Here is an 11,232-nt window from a genome sequence, read left to right as displayed (position 1 = left end):
TCTCTCCTCCCTCCCCTCCCCGCCCCTCCCAGGCTCTTCCAGCTGCTTGTCCCCGGGGTACCCAGGGATATCCAACCCGCCCAGCCAAGAGGCGGGTGAGGCCGGAGGGAGGCCTGGGCCTGCTCCTCCCGCCCCCTGTCCACAGTGTCCGTCACGCTGCAGAGGATGCCGGCCCCCCGAGAACAGAGCGACGTCCCTGCCCTCGCAGGCCGGGCCATCACGAGCCCTAACCTTAACCCAGGGAACCCAGCAGGCAATGTGGGGGGGTTGGGGACATGCGCCCAGCGGAGTAACGCCTCCCTCCCCCGTCCACCCGCTTCTGGGAGGCAGGAGCTGCTCTTTTGTGGCTTCACATCCCCCTCTAGGGCCGGCACACAGTAGGCACTTCATAAGCGTCTGTGAGACGAGCAAACATAATCTTGTGGCACTGTGGCCACGGTCCCTTGAGGTTGGCTCTGGCCTCATTTCCGTGGCGTGGCGGAGGGCCCGGAGGCTGAAACGCCGGGGACCCGGCCAGGGCAGCCAACAGTGGGGCCGGGGACCCGCGCAGGCCCTCGTGGCGCCACCGCTCCACCCCAGAGACCCCCGGAGGCCCCGTGGGCAGGGTGCGCGTGATGGAAGGCGACAGGGCAAGACCGCGGTCCTCTGGGCTCGGGCATGGAACCGCGGCTCCAGCTTCAAAGCCCGACCGGTTCTCCCAAAGCCGGCTGTCCATCACCCAGAAGTCCCCCAGCCCTACCACGGCCAGCGGGAGGAAGAGGAGGAGGAGGAGGAGGTTCCTGGAGCTGGCAAAGCCCAAGACCGACTGGCAAGTCTTGAAAGACAGGTGAGGGTGTGCGAGCCACGTCTGACGAGCTTAGGGCGGGTGGGCTTGGTCCGTGAGGGGGCTGCCGAGGGAGGTGAGATGTCGGGGCACCAGAGGCGGGGATGTGCCAGGGACCGCATCCCTGGGGGACTTCCGGGTGGTGGCCAAAGGAGAGAGGCATTTGGGAGCCAGTGGACTCCAAGGGCCAAAGGCCGTGGTGCTGGGCGCCTGTCTCATCGCAGGACGGGACGCCGTTGTAAGGGCTATGCTTGGATTTCCCCATGCAAGATGAGCTTGCAGTTCTGTCTCTACTGGTAAGTACGGGGCTGTCGTCTCCGCCTTCCCACGTGGGGGACACTTGCCAGGTTCTGGGGACCCCTTCCCCGCTTCTCTCTAGGGACAAGGGCTTGGGGACAGGCTTTCAGGCGGGACTCCCCGCCCTGGGGGCTGCGCCAACCGCACCCCTGGCCCTGGACTCCACCCCAGGCAGCCGGCCCTGGGTCCTCTCGGTGGTTGCACTTTTGTTGCCCCCTGCCTTCTCTGCATGTCAGTCTCGCTCACCTTGAGCACACTTCCTGGGCGGCCCTTCCTCGGGGAGCTGCCTCCTAACGGTCCTCCTCCGGCCACCCTTCCCCCGCACATTCACGCCCTTTCTCCGCCACCCTCCCGGTGCACTGCCGGCTTCCTGGAGGTCCAGGCTTGGGGGTGGCGGGTGGAAGCCCGGGACCTCTGCCCCCCTGGCCCTGAGCCGCCCGGCTTATTCCAGGCCCTCCGTGTACTGGACCGAGCAGTTCCGCGAGGACACGACCCTTGCCATCACTGTGCCCGGTAGGTGCAGCCCAGGTCTGCAGGGGGCCTCTACCTGGGGCCCGGGCGCCCTGTCTAGCTTGTCAGCTCTTGGCCTCTGAGGCCAGGGACCAAGGAGGGACACAAGCCACCTCCTTGAACCGTGAACTCTGCCCTGGAGACCCTGGGCCTCCCCTGAGCACAGGCAAGGCCTCCGTCTCCCAGAGTCCCCAGGGCTTTCCCTCTCCCCCCAGGGGTGTCTGTCTTCCCCCATGGTCCAGGGGTCCCATTCTGGACTCTGTCACCTGAGCATTCAGAGACAGGCCATGAGGGTGAGGCGCATGGAGCAGACTCCCCAGGGCAAGCCTAGATGGGAGCAGGTGTTTGCCTTAGAAAAGGACAAGCTCGCGCCTGTCGCCCCAGCACTTTGGGAGGCGGAGGTGGGAGGATTGCCTGAGCCCAGGAGTTCGAGGCCAGCTCGGGCAACACAGCGAGACCCCGCCTCTGCAACAAATCAGCTAGATGTGGTGGTGTGTGCCTGTGGTCCCAGCGACTTGGGAGTCTGGGGCGGAAGGATCGCCTGAGCCCAGGAGGTCGAGGCTGCAGGGAGCCATGACTGCGCCCCTGTACTCCGGCCTGGGCCACAGCTCAAAACCAGACCAAACAAAAAAAACAGAAAAAGACCCTTGACCTTCCCTGCCACGATGGTTTCCAAACATTTTTTGAGAGCCACGGTACCTTCAAATAAGACATTTCATGAAGTCTCGTTGTTGGGGGGAATTGCCCATGCGGGTTCTCTCCTGGGGCTTCTAGAGCTCCCCCACAGTGATCACCAAGCCCCTGGAAACCTGCAATAACTTCAGACCAAATCCCGCTCTCCCAGCCTGTGGATCACTAGATCCATCCTGAGCCCTGTGAGGCGCGACGGGCCCGAGCTGCCGTCCCAGCCCTGGCACTCCCGTCCTGTGTGCTCCAGAGCAAGGAACTTCAGGCCTCTGGGCCCATTGCCCTTAAGGCGGGCCCAGCAAAAATCTCCTCTGCAAGGGGTCTGGTGCCCAGCTGTCCCTGCCCATGACTCCTCAGATGGGGCCTCCTGGCCTGGTGACGGAAAGCTGAATTTCACGCGAAGCAACGGGAAGAGGGCCGGCTGTTTCAGTCAGGGCGCACCAACTCTGCCTCCTGTTTCGCACAGTGGTGTCCCGTCGCGTGGAGGAACTGTCTCGGCCCAAGAGGTTCTACTTGGAGTATTACAACAACAACAGGTGGGGGCAGCAGAGCCGAAGAGGCCTCTTTGGGCAGAACTCTGGGGAGACCCTTTCCTTCCCCTGGCAGGCCGTGGGAGGGGAGGGGTCTGGGTACTGGGGTCAGATAACTTGAGTTAAGACGGGGCTGACCTGCTTCCCGGCCAAGGCCCACGTGGGCTGCTTGACCCTGGGTGACCGCATGTCCCCCTGTGGAGTGGTGGTGCAGGAGGCCATTGTCTGCAGAACAGTAGTGCCAGAGGTCGTCACTTGTAGAGCAGTGCTGCCGGAGATTATCATCTGTGGACAGGTCGTGTCAGAGGTCATGGCCTGTGGAGAGACGGTGTCAGAGGTCATTGCCTGTGGAATGGTAGTGCCAGAGGTCGTCGCCTGTGGAGCGGTGGTGCCAGAGGTCGTTGCCTGTGGAAAGATGGTGTCAGAGGTCGTCGCCTGTGGAGAGGTGGTGTCAGAGGTCATTGGAGGTGGAGCGGCGGTGTCAGAGGTCATCACCTATGGTGCGGTGCTGTCAGAGGTCATCGGCTGTGGAGGGACGGTGTCAGAGGTCATTGCCTGTGGTGCGGCGGTGTCAGAGGTCATCGCCTGTGGTGCGGCAGTGTCAGAGGTCATTGGAGGTGGAGAGGAAGTGTCAGAGGTCATTGCCTATGGAAAGATGGTGTCAGAGGTCGTTGCCTGTGGAGCAGCGGGGTCAGAGGTCATCACCTGTGGAGAGATGTCAGAGGTCATTGGAGGTGGAGCGGCGGTGTCAGAGGTCATCGCCTGTGGAGGGATGGTGTCAGAGGTCATCGCCTGTGGTGCGGCAGTGTCAGAGGTCATTGGAGGTGGAGAGGAGGTGTCAGAGGTCATTGCCTGTGGAAAGATGGTGTAAGAGGTCGTTGCCTGTGAAGCAGTGGGGTCAGAGGTCATCACCTGTGGAGAGATGTCAGAGGTCATTGGAGGTGGAGCGGCGGTGTCAGAGGTCATCGCCTGTGGAGGGATGGTGTCAGAGGTCATCGCCTGTGGTGCGGCGGCGTCAGAGGTCATTGAAGGTGGAGCGGCGGTGTCAGAGGTCATCGCCTGTGGCGAGGCAGTGTCACAGGCCATCGCCTGTGGAGGGACGGTGTCAGAGGTCATCGCCTGTGGGGAGATGATGTCAGAGGTCATCGGAGGTGGGGAGACGGTGTCAGAGGTCATCACCTGTGGAGAGACGGTGTCAGAGGTCATCGCCTGTGGAGAGGCGGTGTCAGAGGTCATCGCCTGTGGAGAGACGGTGTCAGAGGTCACCGCCTGTGGAGGGGTGGTGTCAGTGGTCATCATTTGTACAGCGGTGGTGTCAGAGGTCATCGCCTGTGGATGGGTGGTGCCAGAGTTCATATGCAGAAGGTGCTTTGCAGAGTGCTCGGTATACTAAGTGCTCAGACTGTGTCATCACCATTATTACTGCATTTTATCAACTCTAGAAAGACAGAAGTTGGGAGGCACATTATTAATTTTTCGTACAATTCTTTCTTATCACTTGGAAAGGCCATGCTGGCCAAAAGTCATCTTTATAGTTGTCGAGACACAAATTTCAATCACCCACATTTATGCCTACGTGTGAAAGAAAATAGAACTGAAGTAAGCAGCTGAGGTGTGTCCAGCTGTTTTGAATGACTTCTGACCCGGAGTTGTGGATGTGGGTGTTCCACACAGTTTTCATGCCTGTATTTGTGCTCAGTAACTTTTGTTTCAATCCCAAATTTTCCTGTAACCTGAAGATGATACGCTGCAAACAGCGTAAGTCCTGCAGAACCAGCGATGCATGTCGCTTGCTTGGAATGCTTTCAGTGGGAACAGCTACATCTGAGCACACACGGCGAGGACAGCCACGGCATCCTGCCATCTGGCTGACGGCACTTATAAGCTGCCTCCCCGCCTCAGACATGTTAAAGTGTGAAGAGTCTGCCTTAGAATCAACAGAATATGGCTTTACTTCTGGGCAGAGGCGTAGCTGAGACCTGGTTTTAGGGGGTGCGGGCCTGGCGACCTCAGCTGCACCTCCTTCGTCCCAGCTTCCGTGACAACCGCAGGACCAGCCCTTTCGTCCCTGGGGTCCAAGTCCGCACCCTTGCCTCCTGGGTGACGGGGGCCTGGGGAGAAGGCCCTGGGGGCACTGTCACCACAGAGGGGCATCGAGGACTGGACCTGAGGGTGGACATCGCACCTCGTGCTGGGACAGCCTTGGGGACTCCTAAGAGGGCTTCCTTTAAGGGATTCTATGAATTCCCCCTGGTGGTGCTTTCGAAACCCTCCACATTCTCAAGTTCTCTTCCCCCTAGAAATAGAGGTGCTGAGAAGGGGATCACACACACAACACACAGAGGCACACAGACACCCTCTCCCCTCGGCGGAGCTGGTGTCTGAAATGTGGACGTCCCCTAGGACGACTCCTGTCTGGCCCATTCCTCGGGCCACCTTAGAATGCCAAGCATCGCGTCGCCTCCAGGCACTGGCCACCCCAAAGGTCCGGGACAACATTTGGAGCATAAACATGTCGGAGGTAGGTGCCTTGTGCTCCTCGGGGACTCACAGCCCCACCTTCAACGTGCTGGGAGAGGTGTGGCTGGGTGAAAGAGGTGTTCTTCTGGGAGGCGGGGACCCCGAGGGACAAGAGGGACAGGCTCTGGAGAAACACATGAGCAACTGTCTGCAGACAGCTGGTGAGCGCTCAGGAAAAGCTTCGTTTTCCCGCTGTCTTGAAACCTGCTCAAGGGCCATCCTTGAGCGAGTCCCAGATCTTCCTGCTGATGCTCAGGCGCTGGAAAACTCCTATTCCTGGTATTTTTAAGGCTCTGTCTATCCTGAGTCATCGCTATAATCTCTCACCCCGTGGAAAGTGTCTTCTTCCCCCCACTCAGGCCCGACACCCAGCCCCTGGCAACCACCGATCTCGTCCCGTCGGTACTTTTCTCTTTTTCCAGAGCGTCAAGGAAGCGGAATCCTCAGCCTGTAGGCTGGAGTGAGACTCCTCTCCCTTCGCATACTGTGTTTGAGATTCTTGCCCGTGTTCGTTGTTTATTTATTCCCTTTTCTTGCTGAGCCACATTCATTGATGGCGACACCACAATTTGCTTATCTGCTCACCTATTGAAGGGCGTTTGGGTTGCTTCCAGTTTGGGGCTATTACAAATAAAACTGCTATTCGCGTACAGGTTTTTGTGGGGGCATACGTCTTCACGTCTCCAGAGTAAATACCCAGAAGTGGGATTTCTCAGTCATCGGGTAAGCCTAGCTTTTTAAGAAACTCGTTCCCTGCTGTCCAAAGTGGCTGTGCCGTTTTGCCTTCTCACCTGCAGTGCATGAGACCTCAGTCATCGTATATTCTTGCCAGCTTGGTATTGTCTATTTGTTTATTTATTCATTTGTTTATTCATTTATGTTTTGGCCATTCTGATGGGTGTGCAGCGGTTTCTCATTGTGGTTTTAATGTGCATTTCCCTAACAATATGTAGATAAATATTTTCATGTGGCTATTTGCCAGATCCCATTTTGAAAAAATTTAAAGTAAGTCCAGACGTCATACCATTTCTCTTATAAACACTTCAGTTTATATTTCTAATAGACAAGGACATTTTAAAAACACATTCACAGGCTGGGCACAGAGGCTTACGCCTGTAATGCTAGCATTTTAGAAGGCCAAGGTGAGAGGATCACTGGAATCCGGGAATTTGAGGCAGTCTGGGCAACATGGTGAAACTTTGTCTCTCTAAAAAAGTTTTAAGAAAATCAGCCAGGTATGGTGGTGGCTAGTGTCTATAGTCCAAGCTTCTCGGAAGGCTGAAGCCAAAGGATTGCCTGAGCCCGGTTGGTCAGGGCTATGGTGAGCCACGGTCACGCCACGGCACTCCAGCCTGAAAGACAGAGTGAGACCCCAACTCAGCAAACAAACAAAAAACCGTCCAGGGGCAGTGCCTCGTGCCTATAATCCCAGCACTTTGGGAGGCCGAGGTGGGAGGATAGCTTGATCCCAGGAGCTCAAGACCAGCCCGGACAACATAGGAGACCCTGTCTCAATAAAAAGGCAGAAGGATCGCCTAAGCCCAAGAGGTTGAGGCTGTGGTGAGCCTGATTGTGCCAATGCACTCCAGCCTGGGCCACGGAGTGAGACCCTGGCTCAGAAAACAAGTAAACAAAACACAAAAACAAGAAAACACACATATACAGTAACAATAATCACGCAAAGAATTAACGCTAATTCCCTAGCACCAAAACACTCAGTCGGCGTTTGGTCTTTCCACTGGTCTCAAGGACAGCTTTTTCAGGCAGGTTTGGCTGAATCGGGATCCCGAAAAAAAGGCTGCCTTTCTGCCCTGGCTCTGCCTCGGCTGGTCCAGCTCAGGCCTGGAGCTGCATCTGCTGCCCTCCTGGCTTTTCAACTGGGCCCCTGATTCCTCACCCCTCCTGGGCCCCCAAACCCTCTGTGGTTCCCCAAGACCTCCCCCCACCAACGCAGAAGTCCTGGAAACCCAACCTGGGGCTTAAGGCGAAGCAACGCGCCTCCCTTCTCCACCGCCCCTCTCCGCCCACCCCTCCATGATGGTCTCTTGCTCCAGCTAAATGCAGATGCCCCCGCACGCCTCCAGGCCTTTGCACAGGCAGTTCCCTCTGCCTGGAACACCTTTCCCGTCGACCGTGAAGCCTCTCCACTCGAGACTCTACCTTTCCTGGCCGGCCCTCCCGGTGCGCCCAGTCTGAGTGGAAGTCAGAGCCCTCCAGTTCCTCGCGGGGTCCTTCGCGTCCTCCCGGCCCAGGCACACGGCCTCTGGGTGGGCAGCAGAGTCTCCCACCCAAGCGTATGCTCCCTGAGGGCAGGGACTGTGTCTCTGCAGTTTGTTGTGGCATGAGCTCCGTGGGAGCGAGCACTCGCCTTGCCCTGTGGGCCACACGGGGTAGTGCTCAGTAAACGGCAGTCTGATGCACGGGTACACGGTTGTTCGCCCTGTCCGCCCACCCTCCTTCAAGGCAAGACTGAAACCTGGTTCTCTCCACCACGGGAGTCGGGCCTGAGCTGTGCGGCTGGAGGCCATTGGTGGGTGGCAAGAAAGGAGGCAGGGGAGGGCGAGGATGACCAAGGGGAGGCCGAATTGTAAGCGCCGCGATTAGTGTCTGTGGCTTTCGTGGGGGGGGGGTTCAAGAGGAAAGAGACCAATCTTCTGCCTCCCGAGTGGGTCCCGAGAGAGTCGCAGGTACCCCGGCGACAATCACAAGCTCTCGGGTGCATTCTGGAATGAACAGACACTCCAATTTCGGCCTGCTGGCTTCAGAGTCCTCCTGCTCCCTTAAGGAAGAAAATGTTTCAGCAACAGCCCTCCCTCCCCTCCCCGTCTCCCGCCCCAGAGGTGTCAGGAATAGCCAGTTAATCTTTCAGTGGTCAACAAGTAAGTTGGAGACATGCAGAATGGCATGTTGTCTGCTCATCGGTTATTTCCGGCCGATTGGCGACCACGTGTGGGAGCCAGGGGTGGGCTGCCCCAAGGAACTGAAGTTGAACAAGGGCGCGTACGGTGGGGGCTGGGGGCGGCGTCAGCAGCCTGGGAACGGTGAATCCAGCTAGGGTGTACAACGCGTGGCCATCAGCCGGCAAAGCTCGGTCTGGCACTCTGAGTGGACCGCAGGGTATCCAAGGAAGCAGTTCCAGGTGAGCGTGGCTTCTCTGGGTGGAAAATGCCGACAACGAATCCACAGGGTGGACGTGCCAGGTTTGGCCATCCCTGCCTACTTCTGCCATCTCTACGCGTTGTGACCTCCGCAGACCCACAAGCCATAGGCAAGGCGCGCTGTGTTTTGACCACACACAAATGGCATCGCCCTGCTCTTGCTTTCCTCCTCATGGCTTGTGCTCTGGAGCAAGCTACGCTGATGCCTACAGCAGAGATAGCTTAACTGCTGGACGGCCCACGCGTCCCCAGCCGAGAGATCCTGGCTCGTCCCGAGTGTGTGTGCTCCCTTCCTTGGGCCAGGTGCAGGAGTCTGCGTGGTGGTCACCCAGTGTGGGCACGCGAGACTTCGAGGTGGACGCACTGTCCAGAGCGCTTGCACTAGTTTACTCTCCCACCCGCCATTTGAGACCCTCTCCTTCCACATTCTCATCAGGGCTTGACAATACCAGACTTTTTCATGTTTGCCGAGTTTGAGGGTGTGGAGTGACATTTTGTCATTTTAACTTACATTTCCCTGGTCAGTAGAGAGGATTATTGCCCAGTTAGGTTCACTGTTCTGTATTATTTGCTCAGTCCTTATTGGGTTATCTCTACCTCAAGGTTATTGCTTTTGAGGCGCTCTTTATATATGATGTCTGCTAATCCTTCGATGAATACATGGCAAACTAATTTCATCCTGCTCAGTCTCTGGTAGTACTTATGGGTCTTTGTTCCAGGGCCCCTGAGGGACCGTGGACTGCTTTGCTCTTTCCTCTGTCTCTGTTTCCAGGTGTCCCGGGTGTCCAGGGCAGCCCAAATAGCAGTGCCCAGTCCTCGGATCCTTCAGCTGTCAAAGCCCAGGGCGCCGGCCACCTTGCTGGAGGAGTGGGACCCTATGCCGAAACCCAAGCCACACGTGTCAGACTACAACCGCCTCCTAAGCCTGGCCAGTAAGTAGACTCCTGGGACTTGGCTCCTTACGACAGCCTTGTCCAAATCCCTGTGGACAACCTGCACCACCGCCTGGAAGCTGGCAGAGGGAGCCTCTCCTCCAAGGAAGAGAAGCAGAAATTAGAGGGGTGTGTGGTTTGGAAACAGAGGGTGTTGTCGGAGTGGGTTCCCTAGCAGGGAGAGGAGACAGAAGAGGAAGTTGGAGTCGGGTGTGGTGGCTCACACCTGTAATCCCAGCACTTTGGGAAGCCGAGGCAGGAAGACTGCTAGAGGCCAGGAGTTCAAGACCAGGACAACAGGGCAAGACCCTGCGTCTAACAGCAACAAACACAACAGAAAGGACCAGGCATAGGCAGGGAGGATCACTCGAGTCCAAGAGTTTGAGGCTATTGCGAGCTGTGATCAGGCCACTGCCCTCCAGTCTTGGGGACAGAGTGAGACGTTGTCTCAAAATAAAACAAAACAGTATACATTTCAATGGCTTTTAGTAAGTGCACAGGGTTGTGCAACCCACACCAAAGTCAAAGTCAATTTTAGAACTTTTTTTTTTGAGTCGGAGTCTCACTCTGTTGCCCAGGCTGGAATGCAGTGGCACACTCCCGGCCACCGCAGCCTCGACCTGCAGGGCTCTGGTGATCCTTCCGCCTCAGCCTTCCAAGGAGCTGGAACTACAGGCGTGTGCTACCACATCTGGCTAATTTTTGATTTATTGTAGAGACGAGGTCTTGCCAAGTGGCCCGGATGGGTCTCGAACCCATGGGCTCAGGCAATCCATTTGCCTCGGCCTCCCAAAGTGCTGGGATGACAGGCTGGGCCACCAAGTCTGGCCACTTTTAGAACATTTTTGTCACCTCAAAGCGCAGCCCTCCCCATGAGCCATCACTCCCCACCCCTTCCCCAGCCCCCCGCACCCGTGAATCCATTTCCTGTCTCTGTAGACTGGCCTGTTCTGGACGTTTCATATAAATGGAGTTGCGCCCTGTGTGTCCTCTGTGTCTGGGTCTCACTGGGTGTGCTGTCCTCAAGGCCCACCCACGTTGTGGGCTGTGTCTGCGCCTTCTTCCTTTTCATGGCTGAGTCGTACTCCACTCTGTGACTGGACCACGTTTTCACCCTCCGTTCCTCTCTCTGAATGGACAGGCCGTTGGAACTCAGGCGCTTCGACCGAGGGCTGAGCTCCGGTGCTGTCCCTCTCTCCCGCCTCCTGCAGTGCCCAAGGCCCTGTCGGACAAGTGCATTCCTGACCGAGATCCTCGCTGGGAGGTGCTGGGTGTCACCAAGAATGCTGTGGCCAGTCCCCGGATCGTCTCCCTGGCCAAGCCCAAAGTGCGCAGAGACCTCAACGAGGGCTATGACCCTTACTACATCTCCCCAGCCTCCCTGGTGGCCCGGGCCTCCCCTCGCCTCTATGAGCTGGCTACGCCCAAAAACATCGCCAAAAAAGTGTGACCGACCCAAGCCTGGCCTCTAAGACCCCGTGCCCAGTAAACACCCAAGTGCATCCTAACCCTGTGTATGTGATTGCTCCCAGCTTGTTGGTCTGGAGGAGGGAGAATGGGCTGGAAGGCCACAAGAGTGACGGGGACAATAATAATATTTATTTTCACCCCCAACCTGAGACTTGTCCAGCCCTTTTCTTTTCCCAATCACTGTCCTCGGCCACCTCGAGCCCCTCTGGAGTCAGGCTTCAGCCTCCCACCCCCAAGTTCAGAATTTTCCTTTTGAGTCTCTTAAACCCAGACTTGCTCATCCAGCCACCTCTGGAATGGCCCCA

At 57.4% G+C, this 11,232-nt stretch overlaps 1 protein-coding gene across 1 annotated transcript in view; it reads left to right on the top strand.

Annotated features, from left to right (window-relative positions):
• THEG (theg spermatid protein) overlaps window positions 1–10,929 on the top strand; it is an 11,989-nt gene extending 1,060 nt beyond the window's left edge. Inside the window, exons 2-9 of the mRNA XM_008064479.1 lie at window positions 704–826; window positions 1,048–1,119; window positions 1,572–1,633; window positions 2,784–2,853; window positions 5,251–5,368; window positions 9,298–9,457; window positions 10,669–10,815; window positions 10,850–10,929. Coding sequence (XP_008062670.1) covers window positions 704–826; window positions 1,048–1,119; window positions 1,572–1,633; window positions 2,784–2,853; window positions 5,251–5,368; window positions 9,298–9,457; window positions 10,669–10,815; window positions 10,850–10,929 — 832 coding nt within the window. The remainder of the gene's footprint in view (window positions 1–703; window positions 827–1,047; window positions 1,120–1,571; window positions 1,634–2,783; window positions 2,854–5,250; window positions 5,369–9,297; window positions 9,458–10,668; window positions 10,816–10,849) is intronic.
• The last annotated feature ends 303 nt before the right edge of the window (window positions 10,930–11,232 follow it).

The sequence above is a fragment of the Carlito syrichta genome, unplaced genomic scaffold (assembly GCF_000164805.1).
Source record: "Carlito syrichta isolate Samal-C Ts95f unplaced genomic scaffold, Tarsius_syrichta-2.0.1 Scaffold100857, whole genome shotgun sequence".
In the NCBI taxonomy this organism is placed as follows: domain Eukaryota; kingdom Metazoa; phylum Chordata; class Mammalia; order Primates; family Tarsiidae; genus Carlito; species Carlito syrichta.
The sequence above is the reverse complement of the archived record's forward strand: the minus strand, read 5'-3'. Positions and strand labels throughout refer to the sequence as shown.